The 13,843-nt window shown below is 37.6% G+C and overlaps 1 protein-coding gene across 1 annotated transcript in view; it reads left to right on the top strand.

The window, feature by feature from the left end:
- The window catches only part of TPX2 (TPX2, microtubule-associated), a 55,960-nt gene that overhangs the window by 21,485 nt on the left and 20,632 nt on the right, over positions 1-13,843 (top strand). The window contains 7 exon segments of the mRNA XM_012637737.1: positions 1,862-2,056; positions 3,247-3,369; positions 5,484-5,605; positions 6,474-6,625; positions 8,260-8,431; positions 10,973-11,111; positions 11,755-11,971. Coding sequence (XP_012493191.1) covers positions 1,862-2,056; positions 3,247-3,369; positions 5,484-5,605; positions 6,474-6,625; positions 8,260-8,431; positions 10,973-11,111; positions 11,755-11,971 — 1,120 coding nt within the window.

The following is a 13,843-nucleotide window of genomic DNA, read 5'->3' as shown; positions in this document are numbered from 1 at the left end:
AATGTCTTATAGGGTTTGGGACTTTTACACAAAAAGTGTTGAGCAATTAAACAAGAACTAAATAAATGGTGGCACATACCATGTTAGTGGATTGGGAGACTCAGTATTGTAAGTGATGTCAAATCTCCCTAACTGCCGATCTGTAGATTCATTGCAAGCCCAATAAAAATCCCAATAGTTTTCATTTTGGATATTGAAAAGTTGAAGCCAAAATTTATACAGAAATGCAAAGATCCAGGAATAGCTAAGATATTTTGAAGTGTCTAATAGATAGCAAGGCATATTATAAAGCTATGGTAATTAAAGTTTTATTGTATTACCCAAGCATAGCAACAAGACCAGTGAAATCAAATAGAAACTCATCCTCACATATATGGACACAACATATGTCAAAGGTAGTACTGCAGACCTATGGGGAAAGGGTGCTCCCCCCCTCCCCCTTTAATAAACAATGCTTGGGCAATGGATATCCTAATAGAAAAAAAAAAAACTCGACCCTTATCTCACTCCATGACAGTCAATTCTAGGTGAACTGTAGATCTAAATGTCAAAGCTATAAAGCAGTAAAGTTCATATAAATAAATATAGGACAATATCTTCATGACCTTGGAGTAAGGAAAGATTTCTTAAATGGGACACACACAAAGCACTGACCATAATTGGGATGGAAGAAGTTGGTAAATTTGAGCACATTTATCAATCAAAAGATATCATAAAGAGAATTAAAAGCCAACCTCCAGAGTGGGAAAAACTGTAACACATAAAACTTACAAAGGGCTCGTATCCAGAGGATATAGAGTTCCTACTAATCACTTAGTAAAGAATTGACAACCCAGTATAAAACAAGCAAAAGACTTGAACTAGCACTTCATGAAAGAGAATAACCAAATGACCAATAAACGTGTGAAAAGGTACTCAATCTCATGATAATCAGAGAAAAGCATATTCATTTCTTATGACCCAGCAATCTTATCACTTAATATACCCATAGCATTGACTGTGCATGTACACCAAGAGACATATATGAAAATCTTCATAGCAATATTATTTACAGTAAGTAAAATGAGGAACCAACCCATCAACAGATTAAATAGTGATACATTCCTACAATGAATATTATTATACAGCAATAAAAATCAGTGAATTAAAGCTATGTGAATCAATGTGGTTGAATCTCACAAACATAATGTTGAGTGAAATAAACCAGACAGGAAAGAATACTTGCAGCAGTCTGATAACATTATATAAACTATTTCTGCCTAAAACTAACATAGTGTGTTTATGGAATTCATGTTTATTTGCTTATTTGGTGAAAAGGTAAGGAAAAGGTAATGATTACTGTAAAAGTCAAGATAGCAATGATCATCAGTGCTTTCTATTTTGGTCTAGATGGTGATTTTGTGAGTCTTCACTTTGTAATCATTTAACTATTTTTGTTTTGTGCACTTTTTGGTATGTGTTATATTTTACCAAAAAAAATAAAATAAAGGGGTAGGGGAGCAGCTAAAAGAAAAAGAAATAAATAGTCAATTTCTAGGAGATCTGATGTCTAATTTCAAGTCTGAAAGTAAGTAGTTGTGACTATTTACTAACAGGGTGACTGACAGAGTCAAGTCACTTCATCTTTTTGGACTTTTACCTCTGAAAGGAAGGGGTTGTACTAGGTGATTTCTGGCAAGTCTTTTTGTTTTAATTAGCTTTATTAAGGTCTAATTTACAAACATCAATGGATTTAAGTACCAGATTTTATGGTTGAATTTCAAAAACTATCAGCAAGAGAAGAGAGATTAGATCTTTAGAGTAGAGATAACTTTAACTTTTTATTGCTCTTTATAGTTTGACATCCTTTCACATTTCTGAGGAATGTTTGCATATCTGTAGTTGATATATTCATTATGGATACATTTTTTCAATTCTTCTATCATAGAAGATCTGTTAGACTCTCTGTTCAGAAGGATTTGGAACAGAAAGAAAAAGACCATGTAAAAATGAAAGCCAAGAGATGTGCCACTCCTGTAGTCATCAATGAAATTCCACCCCTTAAAAAAATGAAAGTGTAAGTAGCCACAACTTCTTACTGCCAAGGGCAGACATACTGTGCCTTGCATACCACCTGTAAGGTAAGTTTCTTTCCTGAATTTACACTTCAGAGTGAACAGAGTAAAATTACAAATGGGTACATATGCAGTCTATTTGATACACCTGGAGCTTGGGAAACTCCTAAAACTGTGACCATGGCGAGGTGAATTGTTACATGTGTCCTATAGGGTACTCAAATCTTAGTTGGCTTACACTTTTCTGCTGTTTGCTTCTGTGATTAATAACAAGCTGAGTATATGGTGCTGCTTGGTCTTATTTTTATCAGTTAGAAATGTGTTTTCCTTCAAGGAATAGTCTATTCAAGTAGAGTGGTTTAATAATGACTTATGTGTTTCACAGAAGTCTAAAAGTAGTTTGCTTTGGTTCAGTGGCAGAAAGTTGCCAAGCCTAGCATCTCTGATTCTTAGCTTTTTTTTTTTTTTTTTAAAGCCTAGTCAAGTGAAACAGTGGAAGTAGTGAAGGAATAAAGAAATCTGTAACTCGTTGTGATCAGTTAGTAACTCTTAGCTTTTTATTTTCATACTTGTTGCTCAGGATGCTGTTCTGTGTTTCTTAGCTTTTTGCCTTTGCTTATTACCTCATTATCACAAGAAAGCTGCTGTTTCTCTAGGTATCACATCCATGTTCAAGAGAAGGAGAGTATCATAGAGGGGCAGCACCCATATGAGGAAAGCGGAATCTTTCCCAGAAACTCTTAAATTATATCTCAGTTGCCCAGACTGTATCACTTGGGTCCTCTAGTTGGAGTAGAGGCTGTCAAAGCAAGTATAATACTTACAGCTTGGTACATTGCTGCTTGCCCCCAAATTAGAGGTCTATTAATAAGAAAGAGATAGACTAGATTGGGAAGGTAACTAACTGTTGTTTGTTCATTCGATGGTGAGCAGGTAGAATCCCTCCTTACTCTCCTGAACCACCACTAGACAACTCTAACCTTGACTTCTGTTGGCTTTCTTGAAGTTTACTCATCGGAGTCATTGGAGTATATGCTCTAATGATACTATTGGAAGAATCTTGTGGTTGAAGCATGCTTGTTATCCTAAAGAATGAGAAAATTTGAGTCACATGGGGTAGATCTGGGGAGGAGGTTGGTGTGAGATATGCTTTAGGGAATTGAGAGTGTATTTTTTGTCCTTTGAACTCAAGTTCTAACAAGAAAAAGAAGCCAGAGGAAGAAGGCAGTGCTCATGAAGATACTTCTGAAAAGAATGAATCTTCCCCAGAGAAAGCCAAGGACAGCCATACTGTGCCTCGTATACTACCTGTAAGGTAAGTTTCTTTCCTGAATTTAAACTTCGGAATGAAAGGGGTAAAATTACCAATGTACATCTGCAATCTGTTTGGTGCACCTGGAGCTTGGGAAACTCCTAAAGCTTTGACTAGGGTGAGATGAATTGTTACATGTGTCCTAGAGGATGCTCAAATCTTAAACAGTGAGAAAAACATACTATTAAAGCAAATTTAAAAGAAATATAAAAGTAAAAAGTTAGTAAAGGTTTGTACTACCTAAATTGAACAGCATTCATTTTTCCAAGCTCTCTCCTGGCTTTTTCCTAAGTAACACGTATATTTTCACAATCAGTTAATAAACAAGCTTGGGTTCTGCTTTATTCACTTACCATGAGACTACTTCATTTATTTTCTGGGCTGCTACGGAATCTTCACATTTATCCTTTTTTGAGAGATTATTAATATTCTATCAAATTATATTTAATCATTTTCTGTTGAAAATGTAGTTTCCAATTTTTATTATAATAGTTAGTGAGCAACTTTATATGCAGAGCCATTTCTGTATGGTCTCAGAATAAAGAAAGAGAAACTCCTTAATCAAAGGGTATGACTGGTTTTAGGGGTGTTAATATTTATTGTCAATTTTATTTCTGAAATAAAAGTACCAATTCACAGTGCCATTAGCTTTGAATATTTTTATTCAAATATAAAATGTTATAGTCTCTTCTGCATTTTTTAATTTTTACAATTGCTTCAAATTTAATTGATATAATATTGATGGCATCTAATTATTTTAAAAAATTTCATTGTAAATTGATAATTTTATAATTGTATTTATGGGGTATAAAGTGATATTATGATTTATGGCTATAATGTGGAATAATTAAATCAAGCTAATTAACATATCTATCACCTCAAATACTTATTTTTTGTGGTGAGAACATTGGAAATCTACTCTCTTAGCAATTTTGAAATGTATAATACACCGTTATTAACTATATTCATCATACTGTGCAATAGATCTTAAAAAACGTATTCCTTCTGTCTGAGATTTTATATCCTTTGACCATCATCTCCCCATTCCCCCCAACTCCCAGCATCAAATTATTTTAATTTTTATTTATTTGCTGACAAGATTATATTGTCATTATAAACATCATCTCCATATTTTCTCTTCAGTGAATTGTCTGTTTCCTTTTTTATTTATCTATAAGTGGTGTTAGTGATTTTCTCATTACTAAGAATGGCTACTCTACATTTTACTTTACCATATGTCAAGCACTTCAGAAACATTATCTGATTTAACAGTTGTGGATATTCTATGCGCATGATTATTTTTATTCCTCATTTTACAGTGGAGAAAACTGAGGCATAGAGAGGTTAAATAGTTTTCTCAAGATCATGTCGGCAGAAAAAGAAATGACATAGTTGAGATTTGATCCCTAATTGGCTTTACTTCTATGTCTGTTCTCTCTATTACAGTTATTTTATGTATATTAACCCTTTGCCACCTTTGCAAATATTCCCCATTGTACTGTTTTTTGTTTGTTTGTTTGTTTTTTGAGTCAGGCTCTCACTCTGTTCCTCTAGTTAGAGAGCAGCAGCATGATCCTAGCTCACTGTAACCTCAAATTACTGGGCTCAGGCTATCCTCCTGCCTTAGCCTCCCAAGTAGCTGGGACTACAGGGGTGTGCCACCATGCTCAGCTAATTTTAGTATTTTTTGTAGAGACAAGGTCTCACCATGTTGACCAGGCTAGTCTCAAATTCTTGGCCTCAAGTGATCCTCCTACCTCAGCCTCCCAAAGTACTAGGATTACAGACGTGAGTCACTGCACCTGGCCTCTACTTGTTGTTAAATTTTTTTTTCTTGTGGCATAAAGGCTCATCATTATGTAGTCAGATTTCTGGATCTTTTATGATATCTTCTATAGTCTGTTTTAGCTATTTTTATGAAATTTTTTCAGTATTTTGCATCTTGATTTTTTTATAGTGTCATATAATTCAGTATCTGTTTATTAGATAATATTTTTTTGTTTTCGATGGTAATTTTATCACAAGTTAAAAACATTATATAATGCCTGTAGATACTGTGAATCATCCAGCCCCTTTCTCTTCCCTTTTCTTATCTCCTTTGCTGATTTGTCCTTTAGGCGAAAGGTTCTAAAAAGTACTGAGGAGCAAGAGTTGGAGAAGAGAATGAAAATGCAGCAGGAGGTGGTGGAGATGCGGAAAAAGAATGAAGAATTCAAGAAACTTGCTCTTGCAGGAGCAGGTCAGTTTGGCTCTGGTTGAGTCTGATTTATGAGGGGTGCTTCTTATAATCTTAGTAGGGTTTTTTTTTGAGATCCCTAAAGCAAAAAAAGGCTTTCATAGTAGTCAGCATAAAAAGATGTGTTTATTTAGAAGGCTAGATGTGGGTTCCATCTATATCCCAATGCTCATTCCCTGGAACATTTTATATACATTGGTCCTTTCTTGCGGCATGCTATTCCTTTCCTTTGTTTTAGAAAAAGAAGGAACTAGGATTGAGATAGAAGCTAAAGTAATTTGGCAGGCCAGTTTGTTGTTGTTTTCCCATTTTATCCTAAAGGCAGAGGAAAAGAAAACTGAGTGAAATCCAGTTTGTGTCTATGGAGGAAAAATATGATGAAGGAGCTGAAGGGTCACAGTTCTGCTTTGCTCTGGCACACAGTTACTACTGGTGGAGTCATAGCTATAAAGCCCTCATTACTGGGATGAAAAAACACCCCTGAAGTTTATAGGGTTTTCTTCTTAGAGCTAAGTGTGCTTTTAAAGTCAATCCATCACTTTTCCTATGAAAAGTGTTCCAGTTACTCTGTTCTTCCAGCACTTTGACCCCACCTGGGATATGGGATTCTTCTTGCCTATGCTACCTCTTTATAGTTTGCATCTGCCTGAATGGCCTCAAACCTATTAGTACTCAATGAATATGACACATATTTTGGTGTCCTTGAGGACTGTTGTAAGTTTTGGGTTGCGTGTAGATAGTCGACGAAGTTAGATCCATGGTAATAGACAAATAATACTAGACAAATAATACTAAAAATGACTGTATTAAAAGGAAATTTACTGATGTTCCCTATTCTTAATGTTATTTCTGTGTTTTACTTTCTTATCAGGGCAACCTGTGAAGAAATTAGTGAGCCAGGTAACCAAATCAGTTGACTTCCACTTTCGCACAGATGAGCGCATTAAACAACATCCTAAGAACCAAGAGGAGTATAAGGAAGTGAACTTTACATCTGAACTTCGAAAGCATCCTTCATCTCCCGTAAGTTAATGGACTAAATGAATATTACTGTTACTAATTCAGTTAGGATTTCAGAGCATTTGTGGTTACTATAATAATACAATGGAGAGAATCATATGTTTTTAATTAGGATAGTTCTAAATCCTTATGTTGCTCCCTGTTAGCTATGTGATTTTGGACAAATCACTCTACCTTTTTGGGAACCATTTTACCAAGTTGCTGTAAAAACTGAATTGAGACTGTACAGGGCTTATGGGAAAAATGGGGTTGAAGTAGACCACTCAAATCCTGTGCAGTTTTGTTACCAGAGCACCAACAAAAACAATAACAATCTTAAGTAAAATTCTTGTGCTTATAATCTTTACTTGCATTTGTTGTCAGCATCATCATTTTTTTTTTTTTTTGAGACAGAGTCTCACTCTGTTGCCTGGGCTAGAGTGCCGTGGCGTCATCCTAGCTCACAGCAACCTCAAACTCCTGGGCTCAAGCAATCCTCCTGCCTCAGCCTCCCGAGTAGCTAGGACTACAGGCATGCGCCACCATGCCCGGCTAATTTTTTCTATGTATTTTTAGTTGTCCAATTAATTTCTTTCTATTTTTAGTAGAGATGGGGTCTCGCTCTTGCTCAGGCTGGTTTTGAACTCCTGAGCTCAAACAATCCGCCCGCCTCTAGGATTACAGGCGTGAGCCACCACGCCCGGCCAGCATCATCATTTTTGAAGTCAGTCCTTTGCAGTTGTAAACTCTGAGGTTGTGTTTCTTCCTTTGAGATATAGGTCCTTGAAGAGTTTTGCTTCTAAGTGGAGACCAGTTTTATTAAAATTAATGATCCCCTAAGAAAGGGCCAAGGATCTTGGGAGTAGGCTTCTTCATCAGTCAGTTTGGGGGGACATATGGGGAGATTTTGCTGATTCAGCTACCTGACTGGATGCAGACTGAGAAGTCCAGTCAATTTTTTTTTTTTTTTTTGAGACAGAGTCTCGCTCTGTTGCCCAGACTAGAGTGCTGTGGTGTCAGCCTAGCTCATAGCAACCTCAAACTCCTAAGTTCAAGGGATCCTCCTGCCTCAGCCTCCCTAGTAGCTGGGTCTATAGGTGTGTGCCACCATGCCCGGCTAATTTTTTCTATTTTTAGTAGAGATGGGGTCTCGCTCTTACTCAGGCTGGTCTTGAACTCCAGACCTTAAGTGATCCTCCTGCCTCAGCCTCCCAGAGTGCTAGGATTATAGGCATGAGCCACCATGCCTGGCTTCCAGTTAATTTTTTGTTAATGGAGTTGAGGGTGGGAAGTCTTTGCAGCTTTTCCCCCTTTAAATTTTAAAACAGCTTGCTCCGGATTTCTTCAAAACATTGACACGCTTGGGGAAGAATCGCCTATTTACTATTACAGAACAGACAATTTGTGAAGTGCTAGATCCTTTCTTCCTTTTTTTCTTTTCTTTTCTCCTTTCCTTTCCTCTCCTTTCTCCTTTCTCCTTTCCTTATTAGGAATAGGCTGGTTATAGTTCTTGCTCAAGGACTGACAAACTTCAGAGTAATAATCTTGGCTTTACATAGGCCCTTTTTCATTTGAACCTTTGTGCTGAATATGTGGCTTGTGGTAGATCCTAGTTCTTCTATAACCCTTCATTTGGGGAACAACTTTTCTCTTTACAGGCCCGAGTGACTAAGGGATGTACCATTATTAAGCCTTTCAACTTGTCCCAAGGAAAGAAAAGAACATTTGATGAAACAGCTTCTACATATGTGCCCCTTGCACAGCAGGTTGAAGCCTTCCATAAACGAACCCCTAACAGATACCATTTGAGGAGCAAGAAGGATGATATTGGTAAGTTTCCTACCAATATTATAGATGGATGGAACCTCCTGTAGAATCCCCTTTGTCTGCATCTGAGGCACAAATTTGTCTTTAGCTTTTCAGCTAAAGTATGGCATATGACTATATGCAGACAACAAATGTATACTTTAGAATTTCTCAAACCACCCAGCTATCTGTTCATATTTATCCATCAACCATGATCCTTCTGGTCAATAATTGGCCAAGGGGAATGAATCAAGGTAACCTTGAGGATATCTTTGCCATGTGTCAAACAGTGACAGTGCATTTACTTACTTATAGGAAATTCATTCATTCAAGTTGTGTGTTTTTGTTCATCGATTTAGCAAATATTTTACTACTACTAACCAGGCACTATGTTGGGTGTAGGGGGTATACAGGTGAACAAAATGGACTCGGTACTACTCAACATCAAGTTTCTAATTTAGTGAGAGAGATAAATAGATCATTACAAATTATGGTAAGGGGTATGGATGTGGAGGGAGAGGCAAGAGTCAAAGGAGGTGGGAGAGAGGTAGAACATATCTGAATGCTGAGAAGTTCTGTCTGAAGTTGAAAATACAGGAGAGAGGAGATAACCAATGGATTAAGTCCTTGAGCAGGCAGGTAGGATGGAGGTACTTGGCACAGGTGGAGTGACTGTTCTTTAAAAGGAGGATAGAAGAGTAAGAGGAATGTGGGTACAAATGCTGGTGGATTTGCAGATTTGGTGTCAACAGATGAGGGGATTCTAAACTTGTAGTTTCTCACTTTATGAAAATAATTTCTATAAGAGGGAAGATGAGGTCGGGCGCGGTGGCTCACACCTGTAATCCTAGCACTCTGGGAGGCCGAGGTGGGCGGATTGTTTGAGCTCAGGAGTTCAAGACCAGCCTGAGCAAGAGAGAGACCCTGTCTCTACTAAAAAAAATAGAAAGAAATTATCTGGACAACTAAAAATATATATAGAACAATTAGCCGGGCATGGTGGCGCATGCCTATAGTCCCAGCTACTCGGGAGGGGCTGAGGCAGGAGGATCGCTTGAGCTCAGGAGTTTGATGTTGCTGTGAGCTAAGCTGACGCCACCGTACTCTAGCCTAGGCAACAGAGTGAGACTCTGTCTCAAAAAAAAAAAAAAAAAGAGGGAAGATGAAATTTGAGGAGTGGAGATGGTATACAATAGTTCTTGAGAGTATAGGGCTGGATAAAGCAGAATCTGGTCAGTTGAGGGTCTCTAGATTTTTCCTACCCTTGCATAGGTGTTGTTTAGCACTATATTAAGTAGCTAGATGAATTCCTTTGAGTACAGCATTTCTTAGTATTGTTATTATGTTCTAGTAGCTAAAATCATTTTGTTAGATTTTATATTATGAAAGTAATGAAATATTTCTTTTTATTCTATTGGAATAAAATTTAAATATTAAACATGACTTTTTAAATAATATATGACTTTTAGAGTCTGATATGCCCTGCTTTTAGAATCCTAGTCATGGCAAATAGAAAAATTATTTTATGCCATTTTTATTTAAAACTTTGTATAGTTATAGCTAAATAATGGTTGTATGTATATTTGAAGCATGACTTATTTCTAAAATAAATAGATTTGGTTTTGATCTCCCACTGTTATATGATATTGATAAGATCTAAATTAAAGCACTCATTCTATATAATTATGAAAATTGTAAGGTTTTCCCTGACCAGGAAAATTAATATTTTCTATGAGTGGTGGTATGATCTTAATATTGATGCTTTGACATAGATTTTTCACTTTCTCCATTTGCCTTTTTTTTTTTTTTTCTATACAGGGTCTTGCTCTGTTGCCCGGGCTAGAGTGCAGTGGTGTCATCACAGCTCACTGCAACCTTAAGCTCCTAGGCTTAAGGGATCCTCCTGTCTCAGCTTTCTGAGTAGCTGGGACTACAGGCATGTGCCACTATGCCCAGCTAATTTTTAAAATTTTTTGTAGAGAGGGAGGTCTCACTGTGTTGCTCAGGCTGGTCTCGAACTCCTGGGCTCAAGTGATCCTCCTGCTTCAGCCTTCGAAAATGCTAGGATTACAGACATGAACTACCATTCCCAGCCTCCATGTGATTTTCTATAGGAGGTGGTCTTGATGCTTTGATATAGATGCTTTTAGGAAATTCATAACGTTGGGAATTATTACTTGATCTTTAGAAAGGTCATATATCTTAAAGCTGGGATAAGCAAGAATCTTATTTGTCAATAACAAGTGAAATAGTTGGCATTGTTAATAGAAAGTATACGCCTATGCAATGATAAGGAACCCATCAGACATGGATGGATTTTAAGTTCAGAAGGTAAGAGTAGAGTTTACTCAAAGGCTACCACCTTAGTCATACTCCTTAATAAAGAGTGATGGAGAAGAAGGGACTGACTGTTTGTTAGACTGACAGACGTGAGCTGAGCTAAGTGGAAAGGGCCCACCACTCTGTGGTTTGTTTATCCATCTCTAGGCCACCTAGTTGAGTCACCACTTGACAGGTAAACTGGATCTTAGGGACTAGGTAAATGTCTGTCATCTTGGTTTATAGGTCTGTTACCCTCCAAATCTGTGCCAAAGATCTCCAGAGACCCACAGACTCCTGTATTGCAAACCAAACAGCGTGCAAGGCCTGTGACCTACAAAAGTGCAGCAGAGCAGGAGGCTGAGGAGCTTGAGAAACTGCAACAGTAAGTCCCATCTGAGAAAGAGTTCCAAAAACTTCCCTACTTGCTTCTCAGTTCTATAAGGATAACAGTTAATATTTTCCTTTTCATGAAAATTTGTGGTGTTTGAGTTGTAGGCTCTGTAGTTGTAGGCTGTTTCCCTGCCTCTATGATTAAAGAACTAAAGTGGGACTATGGAGATGTCCTGAAGTATAAACTGGTAAAAAATTTAATGCAGAGATTGCAGTGGGAGAACTTACTTGGATTCCAATTAAGGAATATCCTCTGAGGTTAGGTTAGGTAAATCCCACCCTTTTATGGCTACCCAGCGGATTGTTACAGCTATAATCAGTGGAGGAAATGGGAACTTAGCATTGGAGTTTATTTCCTATATTCTTCTTCCATTCCTTTTTATGCTTCTTTTAAGGAGAGGGAGCTTCCTCTGTGAAGAGGAGCCCCAGCCTTTAATGCAGTGGGAATGTTAGAAATGTCTCATTTATTCTTTGTTCTAGAGGTAAAAATAATGGCTATGGAGAGAGTTGAAATTTTACTGTGCATAATGGGTAATTTTAATGATTATTTTTTGGTTTTGGCCCACTTTGTTGTTTGGGTAGTTTTCATTTTATTAAAAAAATTTTTTTTGTGGTTATCATTTAAACTATCACAGATACAAATTCAAAGCACGGGAACTTGATCCCAGAATTCTTGAAGGTGGGCCCATCTTGCCCAAGAAACCACCTGTGAAACCACCCACTCAGCCTATTGGCTTTGATTTGGAAATTGAGAAAAGAATCCAGGATCGAGAGTCAAAGAAGAAATCAGATGATGAACACTTTGAATTTCATTCCAGACCTTGCCCTACTAAGATCTTGGAAGATGTTGTGGTAAGAATAGTTGAGGACTCTGTATGCTGGCAGAAGTGTCCTGCTCATGACCAAATATCCACCCATTCACAGAAATATTTGAGTAGATACTGTGAGCAGGGCATCATATTAGGAGCTGTAGGTGATATAGAGACACATCAGAAGTGGATTTGCTCTTAGGCAACTTAAAGTCCATTATGGGAAACAATATATGTGCGAATAATGTAAAATGGACAGAAGTGTTCTAAGGGAGATGACAGTTTAAAGTACTATAGGAATTCAGAGGGGAGAATGATTTCTTTTAGAGAGAAGGTTCAAGTAGTGCTTCGTGGAGGAAGCAGCATGACCTGAGCCATGACAATGTGTAGTAGTAGTTGTTATCATCGTACCTGACACTTACTATGCGCCAGGCACTACTCTCAGCCCTTTCCATATATTAGCCTATTATTTTTGACAATAGTTCCTTCAGGTGGGTTGCTTTAATTATCACCTATTTCATCGAGGCCCAGAGAGGTTGTATAATAATCCTAGGGCACTCAGCTAATGCATGGCAGCGCAAGGATGAGATTTCAGGCACTCTGGCTCCAGAGTCTGTGATCTTAGCTCTTCATTATATTGCCTGTCCACTATATGATAGAATCTGGACTTGCAGAAATGCAAATGAAATGGACTGGCAGAGCATTCCAGGCAGTGGGAGTAACATGAAAAAATGGCTGAAGGTGGAAAACATGGAGCATCTGTGGTGAACTGTTAGTGGGTCACTTAAGCTGGAGAAAAGAAGTTTATCAAGAACAACTGGAAACTAGATTAGAGAAGTGGGTTGTAGTTTGATGGTAGGCTCACAACCATGATTTTAGAGAAAATATGCAATCAGGAAGCAGTGCCACAAGCAAAGAATAAGTAATGGAGCTAAACACTTGCATAAGTATGAGGTGGTTTTTAGATAAATTTTTGTGCAGGTGGGGAACACCACATCCTCCCCACCAACCCCCTGGTTTGGATCAATTTGTATCCAGGGTAACACTGAAGAACTTACTATTTTTCTATCCTCTTTTTTTTTTTTTTGAGACCAGATCTTGCTCTGTCTCCCAGGCTAGAATGCAGTGGTGTCATCATAGCTCACTGCAACCTCGAACTCGTGGGCTCAGGCGATCCTCCTGCCTCAGCCTCTGAGAGTACTACGATTACAGTTGTGAGCCAACCATGTCCAGCCCCACCCTCTTTTCTTTTTGCTTGTTTTAGAGTAACCATCATTTTAGGTGAAACTGTATATCAAGATATTACCTTCAACTGGGTACCTGATTTTAGGTATTCTATTTTCTTAGCACAAAGTCAGAAGCAACAAAAGTTATATATTCTAGGCTTTACAAAAGTCATGATTATGCTTAGAAATGATACTGCCCTCATATCACACTCTTTCACTTGAAAGTTTTTTACATCTGAGACCTCTCTTCTACTCACAATGCTCTTTTTTTTCTTATTTTACTGTGATGCACATGTACTATATGCCAAACTCTGTTACAACAAACTTTTAAGAAACCTCTCCGCACCCACGTGATTAGTCACCAAGAGCCGTGCCTTCTTTGTCATTATCCACTGAGGAAACAGTGTTCTGAATACAAAATGGAAAATGTAGTTTATTTGCAAACCTCAGAATCCTAGAGCCAGAAGGGCTCAATGTCTTGTTTCACAGACAAGAAAACTGAGGCCCAGAAAAGAGAAATGATTTCCTCGAGGCTTCTGTAACATTCTTTTGGCACCTTGCTTTTAATAACATCTTTTTCTTTAAGCTCCTTGCTTCCCCCTTCCCTACAATTTTTTGTTTTTTATTTAATTCATGTACCACCCTCTTGATTTTCTCATATCTTATGTACCATTATTGACTTTACATAT

This window comes from Propithecus coquereli, unplaced genomic scaffold, assembly GCF_000956105.1.
Source record: "Propithecus coquereli isolate 6110/MARCELLA unplaced genomic scaffold, Pcoq_1.0 Scaffold122, whole genome shotgun sequence".
NCBI lineage: Eukaryota > Metazoa > Chordata > Mammalia > Primates > Indriidae > Propithecus > Propithecus coquereli.
Note: the sequence above shows the minus strand (reverse complement) of the source record. Positions and strands in the feature narration are given on the sequence as shown.